The following is a 14,020-nucleotide window of genomic DNA, read 5'->3' on the forward strand; positions in this document are numbered from 1 at the left end:
CTGGGTAATGAAATGGTCTGTATGGATGACATGAAAAGCCTAGTTTGTCACTGTACCTCAGGTCGTATTAAAATAATTTACTGAAAATAGAACCAAAGGAAAATAATTCTACAACAAATAAGCATCACACACAGAGAAACTCACCATTTCATTTATCTTTTTCTGTGGCTTCTTTGTTGTAATTTGTAAATAACTGAAGAAAAATAAGAAAAGATTTTAAGTCTAGCAAATTAAATTCATTGTCATTATTTCATATTTACTTAAGTTTTTTGCCCCCTATATCATGCTCATTAACATATATAATTCATAATACATTTTCATAGAAGTTCACTCAACTCAAAATGTCCAGTGCATTTCTGTCAAACAAAAATAAGCAGAATATTTCTCTTGAATCTTCTTTCATACCCATTATTTATTACAGTAAAGAAAAATCTCAACATTGTCTTCTCTCCTTCCAAAGGGAAATAGATCATTAGTTGTATGGAGTAACGCTTCAACACGAATTGTAAAAATTGTGATACTGATTGTCATAACCATGAATTGTCATAATGATGAAACAAAGCAATATATTGATGGATTAGTCAAACAAAATTTAATAGATTTAATAAGATGTAAATATGGAACTAACCCAAAATCAACCACACCAGCTTAAAAGATCAAGCACAAATTACAACCCTTGTAAAATACATTGCACTTTATATTGTTCCAGACTTGGCATACTGGTGCAAGTCCGGCATTCACCCAATCACAACGAGCTTTTGCAAGCTGCAACTGTTTGTGGAAGTTAAGCTTTTAAATACTAAAGTGTGTTCAATTTCCAAACAGCTGACTAATATGTGCTAATAAAACATGGAAATAAACCTGTAATTTTTTTAAATTCTTTACTGATTGAAAATGTAACATTTTAGTGATAAGTCTATTCAAGATGTGCTGATAGCACTACACATATTCAAACTCTTAAACACACCAATAGGTGACAATATTTGAACAATATTAAACAATATTTAAATCAAAAATGCTGTACAATGGTACTTGTTGATTGAATATATTAGGTTCTGTAAACTGCAGTTTATCTTCAGCAGCAAGTTGAATAAAAAGGCATTTTAGAAAATTTACAGAATTTGAGTGCAATTTCCATTTTGATCATCAGTGTTGAACCCCATCAGAACTGTACTCCATCATTAGTGACAGAAGTACAAGATGAGAAGAATGAGCATAAATATTTTTATATAGACTTTTTTGTCACAAGTGTTGAACTTCAAAAGTACCAATTTGACTTCTCAATTAGTCTCAAAGATTTCTGCATCAATGTCCTTTCAGGTGTAATTCTGTTTAGCATTTTTCATTTGTATGTTAATTGGAAAGAAAAGGAAGATGCCAATGTCATTGATATTTTACTCTGTCTCATTTCTATTATTTTAGGTCAGAGATGGGCTTCAATTTTCTTCAGTTTTCTGTGAGTTCTCATCACAGAAGATTTTTTAAACCAGAATTTCCATAATTAACAAGGGAAAATAATTTCAGCTTATGTTGCAATAAGTTAAGATTAATATCAAAATGGTGTTCATAAATAGCTAATACCTAAAATCATAATCAGATACTAAACACAAATTGCAAACTGAATGTTATGTAAAAAAATGTTGTGTGTGCTAGATAAAAGTGATTTTTAAATTACATTTGATGCTAATGGAATATAATGGACTGTAAATGGTCTTAATACCCTATTAAATCTATTTGCATATCCACTACTGCTTTGAATTAGGTTCGCTATTTATCCTATCTGATTCAGAAAGGCCTTTTTTCCTCTGCAAATCTGTGCACAGGGGTATTAGATTGGAATTGTTCACTGTGTACACCCTTCATGCTCTCATCTATTCTTGGAAAATTAGATTGTCTGCCCTCACACACATGTAATAAAGAAACAGGTCAACCATCTTATCGAGCACTATCAAACTTATAATATTGGACCCAAAAAACAGGCTACACAAGAGTAACAGTGGTATAATACTCACTCCAGGGTTTTAAACTTCTCCACTCCTGCAGCCACATAGCTGCCGCCATTTTCTAATTCATCCAGATCAAAGACTCTGTGACCCTCCTTGGGAGTGTAGATGTTCCTGACTGCCCCAAAGGGTGCATTAATACCCTTGGTGACCTGATTAAGGAAAGTGTCAAAGGTGGAGACTTGTTTGTTGATGAGAAACCTTCTGCCAGTGAAGAATGGATCCCCATTTCGGTAAACTATCACACTCTTAGCTGCCGGTGGCTGTGGAGGAGCTCCTCTTGATGCTGTGGCCATGGCCTTTAATGATAACAACAATCATAATAATGATGATAGAAATGTCTGCAGTCACTTTCATTCACAGTCAACGAGTTTCGCATGGACCTTCAAGATAAAGTCTTCTCCGTAAGGTTCCACAGTCAAATTGTATGAAACATGGAGCCAGTCAGCTTGTGTGTCTGCTACTTTAGTTTTGGCCTCACTACAGTAACTTAAGGAAGCAGTACCTGAACCATAAAATTACCTTTTCTGACTTGGGAGGAAAAATTGTGACCTTGAAATAAAGCAAAACAAAACACCTTAGGTTAAATACCAGGTCTTATTAGGTTAATGTTTGTACATCAGATAACAGTTCAAACTAATGCACGTCTTGTTATAATGTTATTAAGCATAAAGTAATAATGAGCAAGCAAGACAACATCTTGAAATGCTAATGAATATTACCTACACATGCTCCACACATTTTAGGCAGTTGTTTTCACAATTATGCAACAGTAATATAGTTGTCATTTAAATAGGGTATGCAATATAAACAGGGTAGAACATCCCAAGGAAATGGCCAAGGACATAGTGAAGGAGCCTGAGGGATGTCTGTAAATTGACATTGAGATGGTAATGCACAACACCTTGAGTGGAGTTCTAGATTGTGGGGCTTAGGTTTAAATGATCAGTCACTAATGGTGTGGGCAGGCAAGAGGAAACTACAGAAGTTGAGAGCTAAAGGAGCAGAGGGCTCACACTAAATCATGGTACTAGTAGAGAATATGGAGACAGAATCAAGGGAGTCACTGGAATTCTGCAAGAATCAAAGCAACTGGTGAGCAGAGCTTTGAACAGGATCAGGTGCATACTTTGTAAAAACTGTTCTTCATGTAATGACAGAGCTAAAACGGCCAGCATAATTTACAGAAGTGGAAGATGAAATAATCAAGTTAAGGCAAAATCTGAAAATAGCACATTTTGGCTGCAGCCTGGTGCTCTTTTTTGTAGTTCACAGGACCAGAATTCAATCCTGATGTCAGATGCCTACTATGTGGAGTTTGCACCTTCTCCCTGTGATCATGGGACTGCCGAGTGTTATGGTCTCCCACTGCATCCCTAAGATGTGCTGGTAGGCTAAATGCAACTGTAAATTACCCTCTAGAATAGATATGTAAAAACAAAAAAGAACATTGGGGGACAAGTGTGGAAAACAAGTAGAGGCAGAATGGGAATGACAGGATTGATCTGATGGCAGCCAGAAAGAGTTGAATGGCTTCCTCCTTTGCACACGATAAACGAATGTATTGAGAGTTATAGAAAGCTTTTTTTTCAGGTGTGAAATGACTTAATCGCCATCTACAACATAAAATTAGCAGCTAAAGTCCTGGAAAATGAATAAATAAATTATTTCCTCTAAATGTATAAGGTAAACAATGAGCTGATAGAAAATTATATCTTAATTAACGGGGATAAAAGAGATTTTGGAAGTTACAATGCTAACCTCATGGAACACAGCTATTAGTTTGAAAATTACAGGTCAATATTATATAAATACACATTACAATGTATTTTATCCAGGTAAAATTCACCCCACCTCCCCCTGCTGCCCTGTTGGAGATTTCCCAATGATGCACTAATGTATTCATCAGTCTGATGAGTCAGGCTCCATATTAATATAATAATTTGTAACCAGTTTTAAATCTTGGGATGTAACAATTCTATATTGTTGTGATGAGCAACTTCTGATCTGATCTCTATAGCAGAATTGTTCCTTTATACTCTCCAGTATACAATCTTTTCTTTAAATCCTTTTTTTCCTTTTGGATCATTATAAAATAGAGATGATATTTCCTGGCTTTCACTTATGGCCACTGGTCAGCTTTGTACCCAACCAAAAGGTGATGAAGTTCTGATGAAAATTTATCAACATGAAATGTAGGGTCTCCATCAGAAACATCGACTCTATTCCTTTCCATAAATGCTACCTGACCTGCTAAATTTCTCCAGCATATTTTTTTTATTAGTCTCGATTTCCAGAATCAGCAGAATCTCGTGCTTACGTTAACTCTGTTTCTTTCTCCACAGATGCTGCCTTCCCTGCTGAGTGTTCCAGCATGTTTTTTGTTTTATTTCTAATCCACCCCAATTTCTTCCCCTCACTTATCAATTCAAACAAGTTTTTTTTTAATTTTCTGCTAATAATCTGGAAAACATGACCAACTTCTTTGAAAGTTATTTTTTTAGATCTAAAGTGATTTTTTGTTAGAATTGATGGTGAATGTTTACTTGCACTGGAATGGATAGCCGTAAGCTTTTACTGCTGCATTTAGTGTGAGGAGGACCGAGGGGTTAGTCCAGGTAGCAGCCTGAATTAACCAAATCTTACTGTGGAGTTGTTCATAATCTGCAACAATTGTCACTCTAAACTGGCTAAGCAGTTCAAAATGATTGAAAGCAGAAATTTGCAGCACCAAAGACGACAATCTGGCCCATTGTGTCTATGCTGGAAAAACATAAATACTAAATTAATCCCATATCTCTTGATCCTCAATCCTGCAGATTATGGGTCTTCAAGTGCGTACACAGTACTTTACAAATGCACTCGAGGAAGTCTCCGCACCAGCATTTCAAGCAGCAAATTCGAGACCTCCCCTCCCCACCACCACTAACTGAGGCAGATTATTCCTCGTACCCTTTCGTCACTTAGTTTTTACCCAAGGCCCGTGATTACTGATCACTCTGCTAATATAATGGGTCCTTTCTGTTTACTCAGACCAAACATCTCACTTCTCAATTATATCTTCTTTGGCAACACCATCATCTATTTGCATCCTCTCCAAAGCTCATATTTTCTTCAATCCACAAGATGAATAATTGCAAAGATTCAGTCCACTACTACACGCAGCATACAATGCACTGTACCACAATAATATTGATCTGCAAACTTACAGTTGGAAACAAAAGTCAAATGCTAATCATTTGTCGATGTGAATGGACTGGTTGGATAGGTTTCTTCAAGTTAACTCCTGATGAGCAGGCAGAGAATCTCAGACAAGCCTACCTGAGTTTATTTCATACACCTCCGGGTAATGATTATAAGAACAGACTTGATGGTGTATCAAAAGCTGATGCTCTGTGTGACCTCAGCCAGGATGCATGATATGGAACATGGATACCTATAAGGAAAAAAAGTCATTATTGTTAAAAAATGAAATTAAAAGTAATTTTAAAGTTCTATGTCACTAATCATTCCAATATTTGTTTTACTGCACCTTGAATTCAATTAGTGTATGAAATGTTTCAATTATAGCTGGAGGAAATGTTATTAAGGATCATAATTTCAATTAAAGGCAAGTAATTATTTTTATCTTTTGATGACCAGTAGCCACTGTATGGAGTGAAATAAATTTTAAAGTCACTGGTATAAGGACACCTAGTTCAAACAAACACAGAATCACAAACTTATTCACAAGAAAGTAACATGCACAGCTGGAGGAACTTGATCTAAAAGGTTGACAATTCCTAATTCTGCTCCTATATCTTATGGTCATATGATCTAAGTGGTTCAGCGGAACTTGCTAACTGAAACTTCAGTGGAGTTTTTTTAAACTCAATGTAATTTCCTCTGTTTGTTGTGGTATATATCAATGGCTTACACTTAAATGCAGATGATACAAAAATTAGCCATGTGACTGATAGCAAGGAATACAGGAAAATATCAATGGACCTTCCATCTTGAACATTAACCCCGTCATCCATGCTATGTTATCTTCTTGCAACTATCATCAGGCAGGGGGTAGAGAATCCTGGAGTCACACATCAATAGGTTCAAGGGCAGCTATTTCCCTTCAGCCATTTGGTTCCTTAACCAGCCTGCAGAACCCTAATCCCTGCCTCAGTATGTCAACACCATGACCACTTTGCATGACATTGGTCTTTTTGTTTCTGTTCTAATTGTGCACTTTTGTGTAAAATATGTTGTATAGTTTATTTTTTTCCTTGTGAATGTTGTATCTGATGCAGTACTTCAGTGATGCTACTGCAAGTTTTACGTTGCACTTGCGCATATGTGTACTTGTGCAAATAACAATAAACTTAACTTTGACTTTGGAGTGATTAGCAAACAAAATTGTGGCAGATTGCAATTGAATTCAGAAATGTCAAATGCAATGCAATTAGGAACAATAAACAAGGCAAGAAAATACATAAGTAGTGAGATACTGAGATCTATTGAAGAACAGAGGGATATTGATTTGTCTGTGTGAACACAGATTTTCAAATGTAACAAAGCAAGTAGATGGAACAGTTGAGAAGATACAAGGCACATTTGGCTTTAATGGCTCAGCTACAGAACCTAAGAATGGGAAGTTATACCATAACTGTATAAAACACCTAGTGCAACATAGAATCATGGGATTTTAAAATCACACAGCACAGAACTGGGCTCTCTTGACCCACCTGATCCACCCAAACTGTGATGCCTATCTATGTTAATTCCTTTGACTACATTAGTCCTATGTTTCTCAACAACTTTCCTATTCAAGTAGTTGTCTAATCACCTTTCAAGCATTATTGCGTCTGCCTCCGTTACCTCCTCTGGCAGCTCATTCCAGGTAGGCACCAAGCTCTGTGTGAAAATTTTCCAACTCAGATCTTTGCTAAACGTTTTGCTCACCTTAAACCTTTGGTCTCTAGTCTTAGACTCCACTATTCTGAGAAAAAGACAGACTTTCATCCTATCAATGTTTCCCAGAGTTTTTTAAACTTCTGTAAGGTCCCTCTCAGTTTCCAATGTTGCAGTGAGAATAAACCCACCTGTCTTCTAACACTGTTTCAAGCAAAATCTTTTGATAATATTAGCAATGTGAATAAGGAAAATTTACTCTGAACGTCCCATGGCTTGTTGGGTTTATAGAAAGGTAAGATTGGCTGAGTTGGAGTTGCGTTATTATGAACAGAAGAGGTTGAAAGGTTTAATTGATATAATTAATATAAGTATATTAAATAATGTAGTATTTACATAGGATGCTTAAGAAAGATCAATTATATTCAAGAGACAGGACATCAAATGTTGGGGGTAGGGTTTCATACAAATTTAAAGTAAAAGCAAAAACACAGGAGAATTTTCACTGAAAATTTTTGATGTTACATTTAGTCATTACCAGATAGCTTTATCACTAATAAATTATCTGCTCAGTCTTGCTTATTAACTCTGATGACCATGATATTTATGTTTATACAAAACTTCATGATTGAATAAAACTATCCAATAGGTCAAAAAATCTAACTATCCAGCATACATGGAAATCTTGGAAAAATCAGCACAAATAAAAAGGACAATGTGTAGCATACAGCACCTTTGTAATAATCCAAATGACTTTGTCTTAAAGGTCAGAATTTATTATCCATTACTTACATCCAGTTTTTTGCAGAACTTAAATACACATCAACATTCTAAGCAAACTCATCACCAAAATCCAGACACAGAGTTAATACCTCTCTCTACAACTAGATCCTCGACTTTCTGACCCAACAGACTGCAATCAGTAAAAATAGTAGGAACACCGCCACCAGAATTATTCTAAACATTGGTACTCCACAATGTTGGATCATCAACCCCTTAGTCTACTTCCTATACACACATGGCTGTGTGACCAGCGTCTGCTCTAACTCCATTTAGAAGTTTACAGATGATACCACTGTAGTGGGCAACATCTCAAAAAACAATGAGTTGATGGAGATAGAAAGCTTACTGATATGGTTTCATAACAACAATCTTTCCCTCAATGTCAACAAAACCAAAGTACTGGTCATTAACTACAGAAAGGAGAGCAGTGCAAATGCTCCAGTCTACATCAATGATGTTCAGGTTGAGAGATGGCAAGAACTTCAAGTTCCTAGTCACAAATATCACCAACAGCCTGTCCTGGTCCAACCACAATGATGTTAGATTAGATTATGAGTACACGCAGTCCTCTTTTATTGTCATTTAGTAATGCATGCATTAAGAAATGATACAATGTTCCTCCAGTGTGATATCACAGAAACACAAGACAGCCCAAGACTGAAAAACTGACAAAACCACATAATTATAACATATAGTTACAACAGTGCAAGCAATACCATAATTTGATGAAGAACAGACCATGGGCACAGTAAAAAAGTCTCAAAGTCTCTCAAAAGTCTCATCATCTCACGCAGACGGTAGAAGGATGGAAACTCTCCCTGCCATGAGTTTCTAGTGCCGCAAACTTACCGATGCAGCACCCTAGAAGCACCCGACCACAGTCCGACTCTGAATCTGTCTGAAAACTTCGAGCCTCCAACCAGCCCTCTGACACCGAGCACCACCTCTGCCGAGTGCTTCGACTCCGGCCCCAGCAACAGGCAAAGCCGAGGATTTGGGGCCTTCCCCTCCGGAGATTCTTGATCGCACAGTAGCAGCGGCAGCGAACCGGGCATTTCAGAAGTTTCTCCAGATGTTCCTCTGTGCTTCTCACGTCTGTCTCCATCAAATCAGAATTGTGCACAGCATCCTACCTACAAATACGACATCATTCACCGGAGAGGCCGCGCGCACTGCGTCACGCCACCATCTTACAGACAAGGTGGCTCACCAGTGCCTCTACTTCTTCAAGAGACTAAAGAAATTCAGCCTGTTCCCATCAACTCTTAACAATCTTTAATCGATGCACTTTTTAAAGCATTTTGTCTGAATGCAGAACAGCTTTGCATAGGAACTGCTTTGGAGATGAACACAAGAATCTGCAGAGAATTGTGGACAGAGCTTAGCACATCACAGGAACGGACCTCCCCTCTATAGACTCTGCCTATCTTCTTACAGCCTCATAAAGCAGCCAGCATAATCGGAGACCACATTCTCTTTCCTCCCCTCGCCCATCAGGCAGTAGGTACAAAAGTGTAATAGCACATACTACCAGGCTCAAGGACAGCTTTTATCCCATTGTTATCAGATTTTGAATGAACTTCTTTTACGATAAGATGGACTCCTGGCCTCCCCGCCTCCCCATCAACCTTGTTGTGATCTTACTCTTATTGTTTACTTGCACTGCACATTTTCTGTAGCTGTTATGCTTTATTCTGCATTGTTATTGTTTTACCTTGTTCTACCTCAATGCACTGTGTAATGGTTTGATCAGTGTGAATAGCATGCAAGGAAAGCTGTTCACTATATCCAGGTGCAAGTGACAAAAATCAACCCATTCCAATACAGCCTCTGAATGCAATTGACATTAACAGGTGAACAATAAAACTTTAAAAAGCAGAAACAACAGGCTAAATGTGCTCTGTGTGAATTACTACCACTGACCTCTATCCACTGAACGCCACATCCAAAAGATGTTGCAACACCAATAAATCTAACAGGCCATCTGTTTTACATATGAACAAATAACACTATCCTGCATGTTTTATTTCAGAACACGTCTATGTTTTATGTTAGAAACACTAGCAGCACCGGTGAAAAGAGAAGTTTTCACAGGCACAGATGCTGCCTAGGCTGATAAGTCCTTGACTCCAAGCAGAGAGAGATCCCTTATTCCATCTTGACCATTGCCTATAACAAGTACCCATACCAATCCCATTTACCAGCACCTGGTCCATAGTCTTCAAATTGGCGCCTCAAATTCTGGTCTAAAATGCTTCTTAAATACTGTGACAGCACCTGCCTCTGCTACTGTTTAAATTTTTTTGTTTTTATTTCAGATTTCTATCACATGTTGTTTTAATCACATGGGGTTTAAATACTTCCGCTCAGGATAGTAAAGATTCATTTGTAAATTTGAAATGATTGCAACCCGCCCTCTTCTATCAAATTATAGTTTACCCCTGTCTAAGTGTTGGAAGCATAGAATGAAGGGCGAGAGGCCGTTTTCCCGCCTCCTCGTGTGCTGGTTCTTTTGGGGTGGGGGGACCTGCAGAGCTATTACCACAATCTCCCTAATTGACCAAAAATCAAGCAATTGTATCCTTTTCAGTGAAATTCTTATTGAAACACGCTCCAGAACCTGTTGCAACCACTTTATTTTGCTCTGGATAGCTACAGAGAAATAGCTCCACTAATTTATGACAAACATTTGAACTTTAAAAACATCGAACTGCCAATAATGTGATTTATGTAACGACAGTGACAACACGGTGTTCAAAAATGATAGGTGATGTCCGTAAAGTGCACTGATTGTCAGGCACGGAGTATTATCTAACTTTTGCAGGTTCGCTGTTAGATCGGAGGATCATAAGGTTTCGTCCTCTCGTTCCGCTTCCTCTTCAGGAAACTTAAAATTTCCTCAAATTCACTTTTGAGCACGAACGATACAGAAATACAGCAGTGTGATAGTTACTGGAAGTGGGACGTTCCAATACTTACGATAACCGTGGTAGGAATCATGGTCTGCGGTGAAATTAACTCGTACTTTACAAATAGTGAAGCGTCGGATCACACACAAATGTACAACGCCGTATCCCAGGGATAGCTCTAAATAGCCGTCCTTAGCAGGTTTTTATTCCCAGCATAATGCGTGTTCTATTAGAAGACAGTACCTTCAGAGAGGTTAAACACGGGCGAACAGAACGGGGAGAGAGTGGGAAATCCAGGTTCATGGACACACGATGCAACCCTTTCAGTAGCCCGACAACGCGTGAGTGAGTCAGAGAGAGAGAGAGAGAGATGTACCAGAAGAGGTTGGGAAAAATAACCAAGGTAAAGCGTACCGTTTAGCTCACTTACTCTAACCATGTGAGTGAAGGGCTGTGGATGCCCCGTGGTGTCGGTGCGTCGCTCCTCTCGCTCTCCTCAGACCTCACTCCCAGTTTATTGCGGGGGCTCAGTGCTGGCAGTCAGCAGCTGTCCCGGCCTCCATTCCTATTGATTAATTCCGATCAACACGAAATACTGGCCCTGGGCGAACAACACAAAGACGCTGACTTACTTTCCTTCCTTCCTTCTTTCTATTGGCTGTTTGAAAATGTTGCCAACAGCCAAGGGCGTAAAGTTTAACGAGAGCTCTCCCAATTCTACTTTAAACTATTGTTTTTGTTCTCACCTTCACATTCTTTCCAATATCACCCCTTAATTACTTTCTTTTTCCATCACCTGCTCTTTCAGTCCTGTTACCCCTCTCTCCCTTCCTCCCTGGTCCTGCTTTCTCCTTTTCTTGTATTTATTCTTACTCAAGGTCTCCCTGTTATTATTCTCATAACACTTGTACAACCCTTGCTTGCTCTCATATTCAAGGTAATTTGAAACTTTGCAGGAGTTAACTTAAGAGAAGGCTCATAGCTCTTAAAAGACATCAGTGGCCCTTCCCTGCTCTGGCTTTTGCCACCTGGCAACACAAAGGCAGCAGGTGTACCTTTCATTCCCTCACTCCATCCTGATTTGGAACTGAACTGCTGTTTTCTTACTGACTCTGGATCAGACTCCTAAAGGTTTATACCTAATAACAGTGTGTACACATTCACCAATAGGACTGCCTTAGAACAGAAGAAGACAATAGACTGCAACCATGGCACGAAATGTGTGACACCCTTGATGCAAGGGTTAACAAATAAAAATTCTTAGCCACTCTGCCTCTGAAACCATACCTTCCAGAAGTAGTCACTAATATTAGGAAACTTCATTATACATAAGATTCTGCCTTTAGTTAACTCCAAAGGTATGTTACTAATTTGTGCACTGTTGAAATTTTATCTCTGTTGGAGCAATTATGACTAAATCCCTGGAAAAGAAATACTAGTATTTCTTAACTTGCATGTTTTGAAGAAGAAAAACGTTGTATTCTTAACTTGCATGTTTTGAAGAAGAAAAATGTTTCTATGAAAACTGCATCTTTGACATGTGTGAGCTGCTTTAATTGTATCTGTCTTTTGAGAGCAGCGAGGCTAGTTTTAGCAACTCCTTAACCCGAAAGCATTCCATGGATTTGACTGCATGCCTTGTAAGGGCATAATTAGCAAATCATTAATCTTGCTTTTTTTAAAATCTGATTTTGTGACAACATTCTGAAAATGAAACCAGGTTTCAAAAAAATGATTCTTATACAATTATAAATAATGAACTGTTGATTGACATCTGTACAGTTGGAGAACAGGCCAGTTTCACCACAAAAGCTCTTCACACTCAAAGCCTTTCGCATGAATCATACCTGCTTTAGATGCCCAGTCTGCCCCTGTTGCTGTTAATCTTTGAAGTAGTCCTCAAGGTTCTAATAGTTAAGCCAAATTCAGCATACTAACACATCAATTCACTCACAACAAGCTCTAAAATGCTTAGGAAAAGTTTTGGAGTGACACTGAGAAAGAAATATCATGCAACATATACAGTATATCTCCTGTATATCATTGGACGCTGTTGCTTAGAAACACATAAACAGTCTCAAGTTTTATGACAGAGCCTAAATATGGTATGATGACAGGTAAGATACAATTTAAAATATTAATAAGTGATTTCAGAATCAGAATCAGGTTTAATATCACTGGCATGTGTTGTGAAATTTTGTGTCTTTGTGGCAGCAGTACAATGCAATAGATTATAATAGAAAAAAGTCAATTTCAGTAAGTGTATATATAACTATATATATTAAATTATTGATTTAAATAAGTAGTGAGGTAGTGTTCAATGTCCATTCAGAAATCGGATGGCAGAGGGGAAGAAGCTGTTCCTGAATTGCTGAGTGTGTGCCTTCAAGCTTCTGTGCCTCCTTCCTGACAGTAACAATAAGAAGAGGGCGTGTCCTGGGTGATGGGGGTCTTTAATAATGGATGCACCTTTTTCAAGCATTGCTCCTTGCACCTTTTTAAAAAGAAAAGCATCAAATTGTAAATACAACATTTTAAATACAGTACTCCAAAGTTAAATACTAAAGACTATCCAGATATTTAAACAATGTGGACAAAATCATGGGTGGCTCCATTAGTATTTGCAGAGGACATGAAAATTGGTCGAATTATGGATAGTGAGGAGGTTATTAAAAAGACCAAGAGCTGGTTGGGAAGGTTTAAACTAATTTGGCAGGGGGTTGAGAACCAGAGTGATACTGCTGAAGATGGGGTAGTTGGTTTACAAACAGAGACAGTGAGTAGTGAGACTGCAAGCAAGGAAAAGCTGATGATACAGCGAAATTGCAGTCAACAGGATGAGTTGCAATGTAAAGGAAGACAAAATCAAAAAGTGTCAGCACAGGACTGAAGATGTTAATTTGAATGCGTGCAGTATATAGAACAAGGAAATGAAATTGTGGCACAGTTACAGATTGGCAATGAAGATGTTGTAGGCATCACTTAATCATGGCTGAAAGAAAATTATAGCTGGGAGCTTAATGCCCAAGGATACACATTGTAATGAAAGGACAGGCAGGAAGCAAGTGAGAGAGACTTGGCTCTGTTGCTAAGAAATGAAATCAAATCATTAGAAAGAGGTGACATAGGATCAGAATGTGTTGAATCATTGTGGGTAGAGCTAAGGAACTGCAAGGTTAAAAAGACCCTGATGGGAGATATATCCAGACCCGCAAAAAGTAGTAAAGATGTAGTCTACAAATTACAAAGAAAGATAGAAAATGTGTACCAAAAGAGCAATGTTACGATAGTCATGGGGGATTTCAATATGCAGGTAGATTGGGAAAGTCAGGTTGGTGCTGGATCCCAAGTGGGGGAATTTGTAGAATGTCTATGAGATGGCTTTTTAGAGCAACTCATGGGATCACACTAGAGGATAGGTTATTCTGGATTGGGTGTTGT

The 14,020-nt window shown here is 38.1% G+C and overlaps 2 protein-coding genes across 18 annotated transcripts in view; both read right to left on the minus strand.

Annotated features, from left to right (window-relative positions):
- Window positions 1–11,448, minus strand: part of LOC134340710 (doublecortin domain-containing protein 2) — a 167,742-nt gene extending 156,294 nt beyond the window's left edge. For 2 of the 17 annotated variants that reach the window (XR_010016632.1, XM_063038174.1), the window contains exons 1-4: window positions 11,010–11,440; window positions 5,325–5,439; window positions 2,013–2,555; window positions 145–193 (exon numbers count right to left, since the gene is read on the minus strand). Coding sequence is in view for 16 of the 17 variants with exons in the window: in XM_063038174.1 (XP_062894244.1) it covers window positions 145–193; window positions 2,013–2,299 (336 nt within the window). In the remaining variant the exon portion in view is untranslated. Of the gene's footprint in view, window positions 1–144; window positions 194–2,012; window positions 2,556–5,212; window positions 5,440–6,822; window positions 6,842–8,519; window positions 8,847–10,649; window positions 10,782–10,822; window positions 10,925–10,993 lie in introns of those variants that run through there. The other 15 variants (XM_063038279.1, XM_063038247.1, XM_063038254.1 and 12 more) reach the window with 14 other exon arrangements.
- A 1,309-nt stretch (window positions 11,449–12,757) lies between these two features.
- The window catches only part of allc (allantoicase), a 77,201-nt gene continuing 75,938 nt past the window's right edge, over window positions 12,758–14,020 (minus strand). Inside the window, exon 11 of the mRNA XM_063038300.1 lies at window positions 12,758–13,073. Within this exon, the coding sequence (XP_062894370.1) occupies window positions 12,897–13,073 (177 nt within the window). The 3' untranslated portion in view covers window positions 12,758–12,896. The remainder of the gene's footprint in view (window positions 13,074–14,020) is intronic.

The sequence above is a fragment of the Mobula hypostoma genome, chromosome 2 (genome assembly GCF_963921235.1).
Source record: "Mobula hypostoma chromosome 2, sMobHyp1.1, whole genome shotgun sequence".
NCBI classification, from domain to species: domain Eukaryota; kingdom Metazoa; phylum Chordata; class Chondrichthyes; order Myliobatiformes; family Myliobatidae; genus Mobula; species Mobula hypostoma.